This window comes from Cottoperca gobio, unplaced genomic scaffold, assembly GCF_900634415.1.
Source record: "Cottoperca gobio unplaced genomic scaffold, fCotGob3.1 fCotGob3_379arrow_ctg1, whole genome shotgun sequence".
Lineage (NCBI taxonomy): Eukaryota > Metazoa > Chordata > Actinopteri > Perciformes > Bovichtidae > Cottoperca > Cottoperca gobio.
In genome coordinates this window covers 20,481-38,934 of record NW_021166972.1, presented here as the reverse complement: position 1 = coordinate 38,934, position 18,454 = coordinate 20,481, and the positions used below count along the sequence as shown (strand labels likewise).

The following is an 18,454-nucleotide window of genomic DNA, read 5'->3' as shown; positions in this document are numbered from 1 at the left end:
GATCTGCTCTGCTGCACCACCGACGCTGGAAATAACCGCCTGGCAGCAGCGTGTAGTTCCCCCCCGTGGCCGCTAGATGTCGCTGCTGCTGTGACTGACTCGGCGCTGGGTTACAGATGCGTTCAGGTGCTCCTCGGAAATTAGTAGTGCTTCTTTGTGTTCACAACTTTTAATACAAAAAATGTACAGAAACCAGGCACAAGACATTAGCACATACTGTAAGGGGGAAATTTAGATTATCAAGAGCACAACCAATATTTTAAGTACAACTATAAAATATGTAATACAAATATTTTTGTGACATACATCAATGAAATATATATTTTTTATTAGAAAACATCTAAAAAAGTATTTAAAAAATAATGACAAAAATTATGTTAGTTGAGATAAAAAGTCATTGAGAAACTTAGTATTTGAGAAATGTCATTATTTTTGAGACTAAAGTATTTTGAGTATTTTCAAAAAGTCTAATTATTTTGCTAAATAAATAACATTTCTTTATCCTCCAAAATATATTAAAGTGGATTAAATATTCAGACCTTTAGTAATTCCACTGTAAAAATACTGTCTCAAGTAAAACCTCTGCATTAATATTAATGTATAAGCAGCATTTTAATCAGTTCAACTATTTTATCTTCTATTGCACTTTAATCTTAAAGAATAAATAAAAATCATATCCTGTTCTTTCCAGGTTTTATATTCAGACATTTAGCCGTTAGTCAGCAGAAATTAATGAGATGTGGACAAAAACTCCCCGTGGAGGAACAGTAGACCAGACGTGGTTAACAAATACAAGTTTAATATCAAAACAAGCTACAAGCCAACATTTATTTTAAGCATTGTGTGTTTTTTAATCTGCATGGAGGCTTAAATTCACTCACAGACCTCAAACACACCAGAAACAAGCTTGAAATGCAAAACTCCAGACAGTGACTGTAAAATGTGCATCTTAACAGCAGCTAGTAACAGAGAGGAATCACACAAGTGAAACAATGAACCCCGCTTCTTCAACAACACGGTTATATACATGTACATTTATTTACAACCCGCCCTCGGGGGGGGGGGGGGGGGGGTACAGACGAGCAGCGTCGTCGTTTCTGAAACATGTGAAGAGTTACTTTCTCTTATTTATTTGTCTCTTGATTTATATTCAATATTTTTCAGAAACATTAGCTCTTATTGTGGAACCAAACGTCACGGGAACGTGATCTGTGATCATCTCATCATTTTGTGTCGTCCATCCCTTCCTCGCTGCATCTGTCCAATACGACACTTAAAGCGCCGCCAACATGTTGACCCGTTGACCGTCTGCTTCCTCCAGCGGAACGATTTCATACGAAGCTGTCCTTCACAAGTTCTGAACGAAGCCCTCGAGTCCCAACATGATGGAAACCCAAGTTCTTTTCTTTTCCTTCCAAAGACCCGGGAAATAGTTCCTGAAGCACCGTGAGGAAGAGGAGGAGGAGGAGGAGGTGAGGCTCTTAGAACTGCTGCAGGATCAGTTTCTTCTTCCCGTCGTGGCTGAACTTGTTGGAGCGGAAGAGGTCGCTGTCGTAGAAGGACGTCAGGTTGTGGATGTTGATCTGTCTCGCCTGGAGGAGGAGGAAGAGGAGGATACAGGAGGAGGAGGAAGAGGAAGAGGAGGATACAGGAGGAGGATACAGGAGGAGGATACAGGAGGAGGATACAGGAGGAGGATACAGGAGGAGGAGAAAGAGGATACAGGAGGAGGATACAGGAGGAGGAGAAAGAGGATACAGGAGGAGGAGGAGGTTACAGGAGGAAGAGAAAGAGGATACAGGAGGAGGAGGAGGTTACAGGAGGAAGAGAAAGAGGATACAGGAGGAGGAGGAGGATACAGGAGGAGGATACAGGAGGAGGAGGAGGAAGAGAAAGAGGAAGAGGAGGATACAGGAGGAGGAGGATACAGGAGGAGGAGGATACAGGAGGAGGAGGATACAGGAGGAGGAGGAAGAGGATACAGGAGGTGATTAGAGCTTGAATTCATTTCTCAGTGAGAATGGATATCAGGGCTAGAGATGTCAGAACCGATACTCGGTACCAGGACGATGGGACAGACTCGTTCTCTACAGAACCGTTGGTCGTCAGGGCTCGAGACAACTGGAGTTCTGGCCCCCTGCGACATTACAACACGTGTTTGGGACGCAGTAAACTCACTATTGACGTGTTCACCGGCTGCTGACAGAGGCTCCTTAGAGAAGCATTAAGGTGCGTTCAAGCTCTGCTCAGTAAAAATGAGCATTAGGCGAAGGTAAAGTATAACGTTATCTTGATGTGTTCAATTGTTCTCTTGTAAAATTGAGTTTTTGTTGAGAAACTTGAATAAAGACAATTCTTTTCACAGCAACAGAAACTTGTTATTAGAGAATTAAGACTTGTTTAACTTCCAAACAGAAACAAGTCTGCAACCGGTGGTAAAAGGAGTGCATTTATTACGTTCTTTACCGCGGTATGCATCGATTCATTTCTCTGGTGTTGGTATCGACTACTCAACATCTTCATCGTGACGTCCCTGATTAGGGCTGATCCAGGTATATTTTGATCCAGGTATATTTTAATATTGGATAAAAACAAGCCCATGTGATCCTTTCTTTACATTTTGATACACTTTACTATCAGTTACCTTATCATGCAGGTCTTTCTCTGCCACCTCGATGGTGTCGTTCTGGACTCCGTATCTGTTCCTCTGGTAGGTGACCTGCTCAGCCACCAGCTGTTTGAGGACGAAGAGCAGCAGCTCGTTGTTGTCCCGGCGGAAGGCCAGGTAACGAGAAAACGTCTGGACAGAAACACACAGACGTTAGAAAACATCGCAACAGGGGCGCACACACACACACACACACACACACACACACACACACACACACACACACACACACACACACACACACACACACACACACACACACACACACACACACACACACACACACACACACACACACACACCTTCCTCATGCTCCTCATGACACTGAACTTCTGCGTGTCGATGAAGCTCTCCAGCATCACCCTGATGGCCATGTTGACGTCGTCCTCCAGCACGTAGTCCCTCAGGTGCATCTTGGCGTGGGCCTCGGCCATGCGGATCATGGACTCGATATGACGGACAGTGATGGGGATGCTGCCGGTCGCCTGTTAAAGCAGCACGGTGAGTTTTAATTAAAAGTCTTTAACATGTTTAAGTGTCTCTAAAAGGCGGAACAGTTCGGGGGACTCACCATCGACTCTTTGCGGAGGTCGCTGTAGATGCGAGCCACCTTGTCCTGATCCATCTGGTTCAGTTTGGGATGAATCTGCAAACAAGAAATAATAAAAACAAACATTTAAAATGTACATTAAGAGATTTGTTGCCTCTAAACTTTGACCAGCTGATAAATATCTGCTTTAAAATCATCACAGCACTTATAAAACGATTACAGAGGCACAAAGGAACAACGTGAAGGCTCTTAAGTGAAGATGGAGGATGTGTTCGTACCCGCTCCTTGGCGTAGATGATGTACTTCCTCAGGAGCGCCTGGGGAATCGGCGGCACGTCAGACGTGTTGTGCAGAACCACTTCCTCTAAGGCCACGCCCGCTTCCTTGTTGCTCGGGTGATGCTTGATGTGGGAGCTGACCACGAAGCGAGCCAGCATCTCATCCTGGTTTAGAAAAAGAGCCAATCACAAGCCAGAGGAGAAGAAAGAGGAGCAGTGAGTCTCTGACACCGGCTTGAATTTAACGTTTACGTTTGTGTGCGTGTTTACCTGCACGGGGTCGACGGTGTCTCGTACGATACACAGCACGTCAAAACGAGACACGATGGGCTCCGTCAGGTCCACGTTCTCAGAGAAGGTCAGCGAGGGGTCGTACCGGCCGCCTGCAGGCAAACGAGCAGAGAAATGAAATGATCCACACATATGATCCGTAACACTTTGTTCTTATCGTCCCAACACCGCGCTACGCACCGATGGGGTTGGAGGCAGCGATGACGGTGCACCTGGCCTGCAGCGAGGTGACGATGCCGGCCTTGGAGATGGAGATGCTCTGCTGCTCCATGGCCTCGTGGATACTCGTCCTGTCGGCGTCGTTCATCTGGAGGACGGAGTTTGGTTGGATGCTTATTATTCCTTCTTCAGGCTGACAGAACATTTAGAAGGAGGACGAAGTCTCCGCTCACCTTATCGAACTCGTCGATCAGACAGACGCCGCGGTCGGCCAGCACCAGCGCTCCGGCCTCCAGCGTCCACTCGCGGCTGATCGGGTGTCGCTGGACGTAAGCGGTCAGACCGACGGCGGAGGCCCCCTGACCCGTGGTGAAGACCGCACGACTCGACACCTTCTCCACGTACCTGCAGAGGAAAACCCATCTTTAGATTCAGAAGCTTTTTAGTCAAATAGATTATTTATGCTGCTCCCTGGTTCTTTGTATGTTCTTCTCATTTCAACTGTGCAGAGCTTTACGTCTTCACACGTACTTAAGGAACTGGGACTTGGCGGTTCCCGGGTCTCCACACAGCAGCACGTTGATGTCTCCACGCACTTTGTGTTTCCCACCTGAAGACACAGAGCGAGAGCGTTTAATGTTAACAGAAAGAGTTGGGAGGACACAAAGCGGCGTTATTGCTTCAGGCTCGTAGTTACCTGGATTTTTGGGTTCTCCTCCAAACAGCGCCAGGGCCAGAGCTCGCTTGATGTCCTCGTGACCGTAGATGGACGGCGCCATGCTGGCAAAGACCTGCAGACACGACAGAAAGCCAGTTAAGACACATTTGTACAGGAAGTAACACAAACCAGCCGTCTGCATCTGTGGCTGGTAAAACGGCTCAAACATGATATTCCACCGTCCTGCGGGAAGCGTTCAGACACGAGGGACAGTACGCGTGTGACTTCCTCACCCTCTCCCCGATGCACTCGTCCTTGGACAGGGTGACGATGGCCTTGACGTCTTCGTCGGTCAGCTCGGCCACGGCGACGCCCATGTCTCTGCAGGTGATGTGGTTGGCCAAGATCACCGTGGCAAACACCGGAAAGCCGTTCGCCATGTTCAGAGAGCCGTCGTAGTTGTTGTGGTAGATGCCGGTCAGTTCCTGAGAAGGAGGAAGAAATATTCACGTTTGAGTTCAAAATGATGTTTTAGGGAAACGAAGTCTCGTTTAACTTCCTGTAAGTACGTACCGTACGGTACGTACCGTACGTACCGTATGGTTTGAAAACAACGGGTATGATGTCGTTTAAGTAAAAACAAAAAGGTGCATTTATGCTTCTAACTCACAATCTCGTCTCCAGGCTTGCAGCTGTCCACCAGGTCGGCCAGCAGGATGGCGTCTTTGGAGCGCGGGAGGCGGCCGGCGGCGACTTTACCGGGACTTTCCTGGATGGTGATTCTCTGGTAGTTCTGGTACACGGTCTGCAGAAAAGGGAGATGATTGGTTAATTCAGACAAAGAGCCACTGGTTGAACCGGAAAATCAATAAATGCTTTATGTTGCTTTGTGTGCATTTGTAGATGATGGCGTCACATATGAAGTTATGACCACCGAGAGTTCAATCAACATAAACGTTCCAGCGCACGGGGCCTCTCACCTGCTCCATGTTGATCTCGAAGGGGCCGAGGGACTGACACTCAGGACAGGAGCCGGGCTTCACCTCCTGGTTCTGGGACTGGAAGAAGGGTCCCAGCACGAAGTTACACTTGTTACAGTTGTACTTGACCATGCCGAGCTGCGGGAGGACGCTGGTGCAGCTGCTCACCACGCCGCTGGTCCGGATCAGCTGGTTCAGGTGGAGCTGCCTGGAGAGGAGAGAAGAAGTCCATTTGTTGCCTCATCTTCCTCGTGTTCAGACGTCTGCTCTCAGCAGAAGACTATTCAGCAGTGTGTGTGTGTGTGTGTGTGTGTGTGTGTGTGTGTGTGTGTGTGTGTGTATACAGCACATACTAAGTGTATCTAACCGACCCTCACTTAGGGATGTGAAATTAAGAAACCAATTCTAAATTGTCCGATCCATCAGGATCAAGTCCAGGACAGAAGCTGTGTGTATTATCACCTGAGCGAGCGGATCTCCTCGACCAGCGGCAGGTTGCAGATGCGGACGTGGATCTCGTGGGCAATGCGGTCGTATTTCGGGTACATGGCCAGCACCACCTCTTTACCTGCTTCATCAAAGATCTGAAGACATAACAGACGCAACGTCAAAACACCGATCAATGTTGGACTGAAGAGGAAATAAATGATCTATTGTTGTTCTGAGTTTCACAGCTCCTCTTCTTTGGGGACAGTAACAGTTCATTATGACTAAAAACCACAGAACTAAACTCACTTTCAACATCTCAGTCGGAGCCTCTGGCAGGAAGTAGGCCAAGACGTGCTCTCGGGCTGCGAGGTCTTCGTAGTTCACCACCAGACTCTCCTTATTCTCTGCATTAAAGGTGAGGATGCAAGTGAATCATTTAAAACCAGAGATTCATCAGCATGTGTGTACACACACATTTTATAAAAACAGTTGAGCTACCTTTGCACATGTCGCTGATCTTCTCCTTGAAGACGTTGTGGCCGTTCTCGTCCACGTGGGTCCGCAGGAAGTTCTTGAAGCGGTTGTAAATCTCCAGCCTGGGAGCCGCCATGGAGACCCACTCCCTCACAGTGTGGCCCTGCAGAGCGGGAAGATACCGTCAGCCCCTCGACCTCAGCTGGAAAGTACCTGACACATCAATGTATCCACATTTGTAATCCTGTAGCAGCAAGTATCACAACCTTCATATCCTCCAAGTTCTCGATGCTCTCGATCATTTCCTCTTCCTCTCCATCTGCAATGCCCTCTGCTGCACGTTCAGCCAATCGCCTTCGCCGAGTCACCGGGCGCTCGTCATCTTCGTCTTCACTGTCTGGATAACGGTGAAATAAATGTTTTTTACTCGACCCCCCCGAGTGTCCTTTCCTAGATCTCTTCAGACGCACATCTTCCGAACATCGTTCTACTTTTAATGTATGAATATTTAGATCTTTTATTTGGATCCATCTTTTTCTCTCATTTATTTTTCTACTTTTTAAAGTGCCGTCACATTGAATCAAAACATTTGTGCATCATGTGAGTTCAGATTGGACACAAAGAGAAGTTGTTGATAAACGGGCCGAGGACCAAACTACAACAACTTCCTGTCGTTTTAAAATGATGGCACACGTTCTTTCTCTTCTCACCGTAGAGCAGTTCTCTCCTCAGCCGCACGCTGTCCCTCCTCCTCATGGCATCCTCTGCGGCGGCGCGGGCTCCGGGCGACAGCTCCGAAAGATCCTCGTCGTTCAGATCCATACCCTCCGCCTCGTACTGATCCAGCGCTGGGATGGCTCGATAATCCCTGAGCGGAGAGAGAGAAGAGAAAAAGACTTGTTATCGTCGAGCCCAAACACTTTGCAACACAAAGTAAATCTGGTGTTTAAATTTCAGAACAAGTCCACCGCTCATCCTCCTCACCTCTCCATCCCGTCCCCGATCAGCTCCTCTCCGTCCCCATCTTCCTCCTCCTCTACGGGCACAGGTTCGTCCCCCAGGAGCCCCTCAGACTCATCCTCGAAGGGTGGCAGGTCGCGTCCGGGACTGGAGGTCATGTCTCCTCTCCTGGAGGCTCGGCTGGGGCTTGTTGCCATGTGGAACGACTCAGAGGAATCCTAAAGACAACACAAATTAAAAACGGGTTACGCTTCAATACGAGTGCATCACAGGACCTACTTGACTTGCAGTACTTCAGTACAATGTATAACTCGTCACCATCATTTTACGCTTTTATTTCAAATTCTGTGTTTACTATTTAATGTACTTTGTTTACCATTCTGAAAATGTAACCATAGTTATCAGTGGTGGGAAGTGACTGCAGGGTGTCCCCTCCCATGGTCTGTGATCATGATAATACAGATCACACCTGTGTCACAATAACTGAGATGACTGGCGGCCATGTGGTAAACCCCAGTAACAAAGATCATTTCCATATATAATACAGGATGAAGAAAGAAACATTGAGTTTTGTATGTTATCTGTAGATATAGTTAATCCAGACATTTATCTTTAGTTAATTTATCATGCATCAAAAAGCTCAACAGCCACATGGCAAGTCTGCTTTTTACAGCAAACAAAAAACAGTCCTTAACATTAACACACTAATTATTTTCATGTTAGCAACAGTAAACATGTGATTGACTATAAAATATATTTCAAATTCAGTGCAGATTTATTTTTAAAGTCATTTTTAATTCAGTCTTAATCAAAGTAAAGCTGAAACCCTCCCTGTCATTGTTGTGATCCGGACAAAAGCAGAAAACTCAAACTGCAAACTAAAACCTATTTAATGAACATCTTCCTCCTTTAGTCAGGACATAAAACCCAACAATGAGCAGTTTAAATCTCTTTTTTAATCGTTTTAACTCACCGCCATTGTTCCGCGTCTGTCTTTCTCTGCTGCTTGTACAGATACTTCTTCCGCTTGCAGTGAGGCACTTTCGCGGGAAAATACCACGTGACGCGCAAAGCCCGCGAAAATGAATGAATATTTAAATCCGTCGCTGACGCATCGCTTCCTTATTGGTCGGTGCTTAAAGAAAGGCGGGGCTTAAAGTACCGGGCCGCAAAGTAAAACAAACGCACCCTTCTTTAAGCGTTGGACAAGGGGCGGACCTGAAACGTGTTTATTTTTTCCCGGGAATATTTGGGCCACGTACAAATCCGTTTCACTGCCTTTACATTATAAATTCTTCATGAATATGCAGTAGCCGTTCTGGGGGGGGGGGGGGGCAACAGGGGCCAGTGCCCCTGTAATACTGAGCCTGGACCCACCTGTGCCCCCCCTCCGAACGAAGATTATAAATAATAATAATAAAAAGTACTGATTTTTTGGCACGATCCAGGAAGGGGCGGGACTTTATGGGCACACCATGCGGCCAATCACAAGGACAGACTAGGATCATACCATTATGAGAAGGAAGGGGGGCAGACGCTCTAAAGACAGCGAGTGTAGTGGTACAGGCCAGGTGCACACAGGGCGACAGAGAGGCGGGGGGTTTAAATACAAGCGCGTCGGGGGAAGTGAAGAAGAAGCACTAAAGACTTTTACCTAAAGGGTCATAATGTTAAGACTTTGGCCTTTATTTATTTGCTGTGGTTCACAACGGGGACATTTATCTTGTCACAACAAAAGAACATATGAAGTAAAAAGGCAGAACACAATAATTAAATAGAATAAAACATAATATAAGTACCAGGTGGTTAATATAAAATAAAGTGAGTATTGCACATGGCAGTGATAACTGCACAGCAGTGGTGGGACAGTGTGTTCTTGGTGTGGGGGTCTACCTCTCTATCTCTCCATGTTTGTATGTTCCGCTCTGCAGAGAGCTGCTTGTTGGGCCAAACTCCGCCGAAGAGTGTTAACTTTATCCAAACACTCGTCCTTTCAGCTCGTGCCAGCATGTCTCGAGCAGTAATGACGCTCGAGATTATTTTTCATCACCGCAAACGCGTCCACACAAACTAGGCACACTGGCCTTTTACTTCCACAGAGAAATGATCATTCGTCCATTTCTCCTGGAAAGTGAAGACATTCTGCATCTACCTTTCTCTTCTTTACACTCTCCACGCTGCGTTCACTGACGTCAACAGTCTCGTTTAATATTGAAGTTTTTTGACATGACGTGACCACGTGATGACACGTTCCGCTCGTGTTGTGTTCACGTACCCCGACCTTGGCCAGGAAAAAAGTCAGTCGCCCAATTTATTCTATTGGCTTCTAGAATTTATTTTTCTAGTGGATTGTTTTGCGTGCGTTTCTGAATTACCTCGAGGGCCGGATCAAATGGTCTATACGCTCCGGAGGCCGGAGGTTCCCCACCCCTGCTTTAAAGGTTGGACTACAATGTAAAATAATGCTTTTATGAAAACACTGAATGAAAAATTGCTTACCAACACAAACCATTTATAATGGCTAAATTAGGCTAAAATAGAAGGCTCCGAGCGATACTAAATGATGAGCCAATTGGGAACCGAGCCGAATCTTTGCAAAGTGCCGGACCTCCCATCCCTAGTATGAACAGTCTGACTCGTTGCCATGGGAACCTAAATAAAACAAGCATGCCATGATTGATCACTGGAGAGATGCTGTCATCAGTGTGGAACAGACCAGACCGTGGTATTGTTTTTGGTGTGCACTATAATTTATACCTAACTAAAATTATTGAAGGCTTGAACACTGCTTTGTCTCTTTTGTCCCGGGTTGAATGTGCCCCTCTGACAAAACACTTGGCCCCAGCCAGGCCCCCCCCCAGTGAAATTGCTCTAGAACCGCCACTGTGAATATGACCAAAAACTTAAGTAAAAAAACATTTACATTGACAATTAAAAACAGACAGGTAAAACCAACACCTCAAGTTTAATAATATGTTGTATGACTCATTCATTAAATATATCATCACCCCTTTCAAACTTTGCATTTCAATATCAGTAACAAAACAAAACATAAATATATACAGTATCAAAACAACAGAAGAGCTCCTGCTTTTTCTTGAAATAAAAAGAATCAAAGAAAACAAATTAAATCTCTTTGCAAAGTTCTTAGTGCAGCAAATAAATATCACAAATGACTTCTTCACTCATCGGTATCAAAGTGTTTTTAAAAAACATGGAGCAACGGAACAGACTCGTATCTGTGTTATAAATGTAGTGAAACGTTAAGCTGACTTCTTAAACGTCATTTCGCATGAAAACCACTTCACAATAATTTGCTCGTGTTTTGCCGCTGAGAGTATTTTTTAGAGAGAAATTTGTCGTAACTTATATTTGAACAATTATTAAGCAAAAACATTCTTCTGTAGACTTCAAAGTAAAACATTCAAATGAAATCAATCAACAATTCTGAGGCTGTTTAAGGCTTTTCTTAAGGGTGTGTGAATCAACTTCCTAAAGAAAGACTTGTAGTGTCAGTCGCTTCGACTGAAGGCAGACATGTTTTGCTTCGAGCTGAAACGATTCATTATTTTGATGATTTAATTGTTTCAGTCATTTTTCAAGCAGAACAAGTGAAATAAATCCAGAATTCTCTGATTCCAGCCTCTCAAATGAGCGTCCTGCTATTCTTTGCCAGACATCCTCGTAAACTAATATCTTTGGGTATTTGGACTTTTGATTTACCAATTTTTGTTGCAGCCCTAGTTTTTTTTCTTGATTCGTCTTCTGGTTTCAGATTAAGGGAGAAACGTTATCAAGTGGTGGTGTCTTAATCCCACACTACACACTCATCTAAAGCAGTATGTTGTGTGTTCACACGGGACAAGTGACTAAATATACTCAATAAATCAGTTGAGCTGTTTTATGGACACTATTCTCCCACAATGCAATGCAAAAAAGAAATGGAGCTTACAGATGTAAATGAATAAACTGCAGATAGTGGTGGGAAAACTCCAGTTTGGGAAGTTTAACTGGCAGTGAGAAGTTTGTATCATTTCTTATTAGTATAAAATGGTAAAGTATGTTGATTTCTTTGTGTATTAGTATGCAAAACAGTATACTATAATGATTAGTGCGTTGCACATGCTGCAAAGAGTCAGTGTGCAGTATGGACTTAGGACGCCGTTAGTATAATGAGGCGTTTGAGTCATGTTGGACAGAACGGTAGATCAATCCAGCTTGTAATTTTGACAAGCAGTAAACACAAGAGGACTGCAGGGCAACATTAACTTGTTGAAATTCAGCACTTTAGTAGTTAAAACACATTCAGTGTCGTCTTTGTCAGACTCGCTCGCTCAGTTAATGGGAACCGTTTTTACGTTTTGTACCAGGATGAGGTTAGTATTGGTTTTCACTTGAGATGAGATGCAACACTGAACATATGAAATTTGTTCATTAAAGAGCAGACTGTGTAAAAATAAGTTAAGAAAGACAGCTGAGACGGTAAGAAAGTGGTTACAAAAAGAGAGACGGGAGATAAATCGACATTTTTAGGCTTCCAGACGAATCCTTAAAAATAGTTTTCCCACCACAAAGGAAACCGGTTTGAACAACAAATGAAACAAATAAAATGTGTTGGAGAGCTGGATATCAGGAATTATCAAATCAGAGGGAGTTCCCCAGATTTCTATGAATTTTGTGGGGTTTACAGAAAAACATGGCTTCAAAATAAAAGCCCAAGCAAAGTGACGTTTCCTTCTAACAAAAAAAAAAAAAAAAAAGCTGTTCAGGGCAGAGCTGCGGGGTAAACAAAGCGTCAACATCCAACTATTCCTGGAGTGCTGTCAGCAGGAAGAAGGCTTCAGAATGAAAGCTGCACTCGCAGGCGCAGCTTTCAGGTGAGAGTGAGGCTTCAAAATAAAAGCACCTCCAGAGGAGAAACAGAAAGGAAATGTTTAGTTGTCATTTTCTTTGTCTCACATGGCAGGAGCAAGATTTCTACATCCCATCTCAGCATGTGTCCGTCATGTGGTGTGTTGCGACTTCTTTGCATACGACGTCGTACCAGACACACTTGTTCTGTCTGAGGACCAGCGTGTCTCTGAAAGGCTTTTATCCTCCTCAGTTTGTGTTTGTTCCCTTTGAGGATAAGTGAGACCTCGAGCAGTTTCTGGTGTGTGTGGGTGTGTGTGTGGGTGTGTGGGTGTGTGTGTGTATGCGTGTGTTTTATTTAAGAACTAGTGTAGCCTCGGAGCCATCTTTCCTCTTCAGATACAATCCGTAGGTGAGATGATGTTCTCTCCTCAAGAAGGCGTAAAAATAATCCGACACCAGCAGAATCTGAGGGGAGATAAATATGAGGACGCTGATGAAGACCTCAGCGTGTGAGTAAGAAGTAAATAAATCATTTCTTTAAATAATGGTGTGAGCGAGCCGGGATGAAGGGCAAATGCAGAACAACACAAGTCTCCCTTCACCTTTAAAAGATGACACGTAATACATGTTTGTCTAAAACTGCAAACGACAACTTGATGTTTTATCAGTTCGCCCCGACTACCGTCCCGCCCGTCCTACCTGTGCCACGTTGAACAGCAGAGTAATGGCGTAGTAGAAGTTGGAGTTGGCGCTGCCGGCGTAGATCCAGAGGTGCCAGAGGACGGGGAACAGAGCCGAACAGGCGAGCAGGACGCAGGACACCAGGAAGATGTTCCTCAAAACTGAGGAGCAGAAACCAGGACAGACATTGGTTTTACTTTCACACATCCTCTTGCATATTACATCAACATAGAACCCTGAATTCATATCGTCAATATATAAAACAAATAATGGTGATTATAAAATGACATGTTCTCACATCTGTGCAGGTGACTCCACACAGGAAGGAAGGCCATGTAGAGAGCGATGTCTCCCACAGTGGGGTACGACTTGAAGATGGAAATCACAGCTAACTGCATGAAGATCAGAAACACTGGATGCTCCCTGGAAAACACACACACACACACACACACACACACACACACACACACACACACACAACACACACACACACACACACACACACACACACACACACACACACACACACACACACACACACACACACACACACACACGTTAAAGAAGAAGGCCACACAGCAGCGCTGCATTAACCTGGAAGGGACGGAGGACTTACTTGAGTTTGATGGACAGAGGGATGGTGTAGAAGAAGACGTTTATCTGGAAGACGCAGAGGAAGAAGAGGCGGAAGTGTTCAAACATCTCGGCGAAGAAATACCAGAAGAGGCCGATGTTGGGGGTCAGGTCCGGTACTGAGAGACTGGAGGGTGGGGGAACAGATTGGATATTTGAGCTGATAAAGAAATCGATGCAAACTATTTTACATTCTCTGAGTTCAGATCAGCACTCACATGAAGCCGTAGACAGACGGCAGGTAATCCCACGAGCCGAGCAGGAAGAATGAGAGGCAGACGATGACGAAGAGGCTGCCCAGGTACATGAAGGCGTACTGAGCAATGAACCACCAGAAGCTGGCCCGCCGAAAGTTCACCGGGATGTACTGACGCTGGAGGAGGAACAGAAACATTAAAGAAGTTAATGAAGTCATAAATCCAGAAAATGTATTTTATGTTTAAAAAAATATGTGTTTAAAAACGTTTTGAAACATTTTTTATTTTATAAAATAACGTTTTTAAACATTTAAAAAATATAAATAATAATAATAATAATAATATTGATTCCAATAAAATAAAATAATTATAAAAATAAAAGGTAAAAATATTATAATCACAAAACAATAGAATTGATTATTAGGTAAAGGATTCATTAAGTGAAAGCTCGTTTAAAAAAGAGATTTAAAAGAGATGAGACTTTAAACATGGACGTGTCCATTCACTCACGACATACCTGCATCAAGTAGAGCAGCGCCGCAGCGCACAGAGTGAGCGGGTAGATGGACTGATATGTAGCCACGGACAGAAATATAGCACTCAGCAAAACATTTCCTGCAACACAAACATAGAAACTCAAATCAAATAATCACTTCCTGTTCTAATCCTCCTTTTAAGTTTGACAGTCAAAGCAACTCAAATGCTCCATTAATAAATAAATAAATAATTATAATACAATACTGTTTTTTTATTCTTTAAAATGCAGCTGGTCGTGACATTAAAGAATCGTGAATCTTTTTGCTTTCGTCTAAAAGAAGCGTCAAAAGAAAACGAAGCGTTTACCCTTTACCTTTTACTGTCGAGAGGATGAAGAGGGCGATGGCGGCGTTGTTCAGGCCACAGGTCGACTTGGCGACGCAGGACAGGATGGTGAACGGGTTCAACAGGTAACTATGAGAGAAGACGAAAGAGAAAGTGTGTGATGATAAAAGTACATGAACACATCCTGAATGTTCCCCGTGTCGTGCTTATATGTGCTGATTAGAGTGAGAGTGCACAATACATTAGTTTCATTATTAACACTGCTGTTCCTACTGTAGCGAGTCAAATGGTCGAACGTGAGAAAACAGATTAGGTATCAGGGACGCCTGATGAGGAACCGATCAATCAGTTCGTCTCCGGTCCATCCGGGCTGATCAGAAGACAGCGAGCTACGGCGGCTCAGAGTTCTGCAGGTCGCCCGACACGTCTCTCGACACGCTGACATGTTCGGGCGTTTGCTGCATGGAAACATGTTTAAAGGAAGTCTCTCTGGGAGGGTGTGTGGTACTTACAACATGGCCACTTTCAGAGGGATGTAGAACATTTCTTTGGGGCTTCTGATGAGCTCCAGGCAGTCCAGAGGGTAGCGGTCGGCCTCCAACGCATATTTCTGCTTCCTGAACTGAAACAGCATCAACATCAAACATGTCACAGAATACACACGTTTCAGTTCACTTACATGTAATAAATCCACGTATAACTATATAATGTGAGTACGACCATAACTAAAGCCGTGGAATAAGAATAACGTTTATACATATGTAGTAGCACGGCTGATGATGTAGCTGAAATCAATACATCATACGTTCATGTCTTTAACGTGTTCACCGTGATGTGATAATGAACACTTCAAAGGGAAGTTTCTTTTAAACCCTTTAATGTTCAAATATTTGTATTTTCTGTATTTTTAAAGACACATTATATTTTTCTTACCACTTGTTTGTTGTAGTCCTTCACGGTGAGGTACAGAGCCACAGCAGTGATCACGTCTGCCAACTGAAGACACAGACACACAGAAGGAGCAGCTGAGCCTCTGAACATATAATAAAGGCCAATGGTGCGTTCATGTGCACCTCGGATTCCAGCTATTCCAGCTCAAGAAATAAACGTTTATTGGTGTCAATACGGTGCTGGAAATATTCAGACTTTAGTTTATGAATACATGAAACTTCCTCGTCTTCATACTCACTATAAATGTCATCTCTGCGTAGTCCACCAAGAAGTGAAAGAGGTAAATGATGAGCGGAGTCTAAAGAGAAAGAAAAGGACAGTCAGCACAAACGTTCGACATATAAATCAGCATGTTTATGTGTGTGCATCTCTCACCTCATGGAAAACATCTCCAGAATAAGGTGAGACTCCCAAGTCAAGCAGAGCCAAACCTTCAACAACTGCAAACAAGCAAACACAACAACACGTCACAGAAAGACAGAGTTGGTCTTTATAATGTTTCCCCTTCTCTTAATCAGCTGCACAGCCTTTCTGCAGTCATGCAACTTCCTGTTACAGCTGCCTAATGAACAATTCATGAAGGGTTGATTAGTGTGTGTGTTCGTCTGTAAAAGAAACCTCAGTGTGGCTTCACTTCAAGGTGAGGCACCACCGCTGGAAAGGCCAAAAGAAAGGCTCTATATGTTAAACAAAATGTCATGAAATAATTGAAAAATGTGCATATTACACGAGCTGAAAGTCTGTATTTTATGAGAGACAAGCTGCACTTGTGTTTGTCTGAGCTAATATCAAGATCAATAATGAAGTAAGTAACCAAAGCAGCTACACATATTGCAACTAAAACAAGAGAGAGCTGCAGTTTTAGATAACCTGCACTGGCTCCAAGTGTCTCATAGGGTCCCTTTGGTCGTTTTATAATCCTTCACGGTCTCTTAGATCCTCTGCTGTCTGCTGGTTTTTAAATACAAGCTATCACACGGCCGGCCTTTTTTAAGTTATGCACCAATTAAAAACTATGGAATTATTTACCCAAGGCTATAAGAGATGTGAGCATTTTTAAACAACATTTGAAAACGTACATTAATAATCTGAATGTCCTTTAACTGTCCTTTGTTTTATTCCTGATCTTATAAATGTGTTCTTAAGTCTTTATTTGTTTTCTTTACGTATGCTATTGTTCTTAGCATTCCTGTTCTTACCTCTTTTTCTGTTATTCATGTGATTGCTTGGTGTTATTGCACTTATTTGCCTGTTTTTGTTTATTATCTTTGCCCTTTGAACTACACACCATGTATGAAATGTGTCTTATCTTATTACACACTGGTTACTACTGGCAGCTGTCATATAAGCACACACAGCAGTCAGGTGTGCAGTAGTTTCTGCAGAGCTGCAGTCATAAGAGGGGCAGTGTCAATCCTTTCACGACTGAAGTACATGTACTTTAAATAGTACTTGAGGAGGGTACTCATGTCCAGCTCTCATCTCGTGCTGGTTGCAGCACCATCATCTTTGAACCAGAGAACATCATGAAGAACCTCCATTAGAAAAGCGAGTATTTAAATCACAACGCAGCTGATACATATATTAATAAAGCGTTAGCGGGGTTTCTAAATGTGAACGGGAAATACAGGTTCTTTGTAGCTAAACCGGTTACCCACTTCACTCAATTACCGGGTAGCAGCGCCGAAAAGAGGAGGCAACCACTAAACAGCCGCTAAACCCCGCTTACCTCTCTTCCAGGCGGTCAGCGGAGACACCACCTCCACTCTCTCCGAGATCAGGTCCGCTAAACTGGATCTGTACAGGGCTGCACGGACCGTAATGGCTACAATCAAAAGTAGTGTCAAAGGAGCCGCCATCTTGACAAGGAAGGAAGCTCTCTCCGCCCTGCGAGGTGCACGATGGGAAATGAAGTTTTGTTTTTTGTAAAGGAAACTGAACGGAACTCCAAACGTAATCGCACTAAAATAAATAAAAACAATATTTATAGTAAAAAAGAATAACATTAATAACAAAAAAAATAATTACAATAATCATAATCATAATAATAATGATGATTATGGTAATACTATTAATAATAAGATACATATAGCTAATCGTAAATGTATTATATCTATTTTTTGGTCTTCTTTTACTGTTCTGAGAGTTGCTTATTAGCACTAATTATTAATTTCCAACTCTTTGTTGTAGATGACTTGCTCTACATTTGAAACCTCCAGTAGACATAAAGAGTAAATTCATCTTTACCAGTAAGCCACTGCAGGCAAAGAGGTTACTGCAAGGTATTTACAAAGCGGAACGATATATCCTGAGCATGTTTCCCCTCGGGACTCTTTATGTGTTGGATCAAAACACAATCGCTGTAAAGTTAGACGCATTACACCAATTGCTTTCCGCTAAGGATACTTTCATTTTATTAAAAAAAAAAATTCTCAGATTAAAAAGTCATTTAGAATATTTTAAGCAACCACCACATTTAATAACACAGCATAGCTACTGTTTAAATGAAAGCTTTCCAATAAAAGTACCATATAAAGAACAATATTCGAATACAAAATATCACCTGATGTTTTACTACGGTATCAATATTTCTACTACATCTACTTAAAAATAATTTATAATAATCATATAAGATTGTTTTAAATGTATGACTCATAATTACATCCATTTTGCACACCTATTGCACATTGTTGCACATGTTTAAAGTACATACACCTTTTTACTTTTTATTTTTAACTCTTATGTTAGCACAGTTTGTTTCTTTGCGCTACCCTTGTTAAATGTGGTTTTATTGTGTACTACTGCTACCTACCTACCTACCTCTATCTGAAAAAAAGTTTATTTAAGATTTATTTGTCAACCAACTCGA

The 18,454-nt window shown here is 43.4% G+C and overlaps 2 protein-coding genes across 3 annotated transcripts; both read right to left on the bottom strand.

Annotated features, from left to right (window-relative positions):
• Positions 1-777: 777 nt before the first annotated feature.
• Positions 778-8,564, bottom strand: LOC115005844 (DNA replication licensing factor mcm2-like). Of its 2 annotated transcripts, none has more exons than XM_029427814.1 (20): positions 8,421-8,564; positions 7,472-7,665; positions 7,198-7,355; positions 6,754-6,884; positions 6,512-6,650; positions 6,320-6,417; positions 6,047-6,168; positions 5,585-5,792; positions 5,275-5,409; positions 4,898-5,089; positions 4,644-4,737; positions 4,478-4,556; positions 4,180-4,351; positions 3,968-4,094; positions 3,767-3,879; positions 3,497-3,661; positions 3,240-3,314; positions 2,971-3,153; positions 2,645-2,800; positions 778-1,592 (listed from the first exon to the last, which is right to left on the bottom strand). In XM_029427814.1, the coding sequence occupies exons 1-20, from the start codon at positions 8,424-8,426 to the stop codon at positions 1,482-1,484; spliced, it is 2,658 nt and encodes an 885-aa protein (XP_029283674.1). In that variant the 5' UTR covers positions 8,427-8,564; the 3' UTR covers positions 778-1,481. The 2 variants fall into 2 exon arrangements, with proteins under 2 accessions (XP_029283674.1, XP_029283673.1); XM_029427813.1 differs by lacking the exon at positions 8,421-8,564 and adding an exon at positions 7,824-7,959.
• Positions 8,565-10,393: 1,829 nt separating this feature from the next.
• Positions 10,394-17,847, bottom strand: pigu (phosphatidylinositol glycan anchor biosynthesis, class U). The gene is made up of 13 exons (XM_029427815.1): positions 17,833-17,847; positions 17,315-17,472; positions 15,961-16,025; positions 15,824-15,883; positions 15,568-15,630; positions 15,147-15,256; positions 14,663-14,763; positions 14,330-14,427; positions 13,834-13,988; positions 13,599-13,742; positions 13,281-13,405; positions 13,001-13,143; positions 10,394-12,766 (listed from the first exon to the last, which is right to left on the bottom strand). Exons 2-13 carry the CDS (start codon positions 17,442-17,444, stop codon positions 12,653-12,655), a joined length of 1,308 nt encoding a protein of 435 aa, XP_029283675.1. The 5' UTR covers positions 17,445-17,472; positions 17,833-17,847; the 3' UTR covers positions 10,394-12,652.
• Between the last annotated feature and the right edge of the window lie 607 nt (positions 17,848-18,454).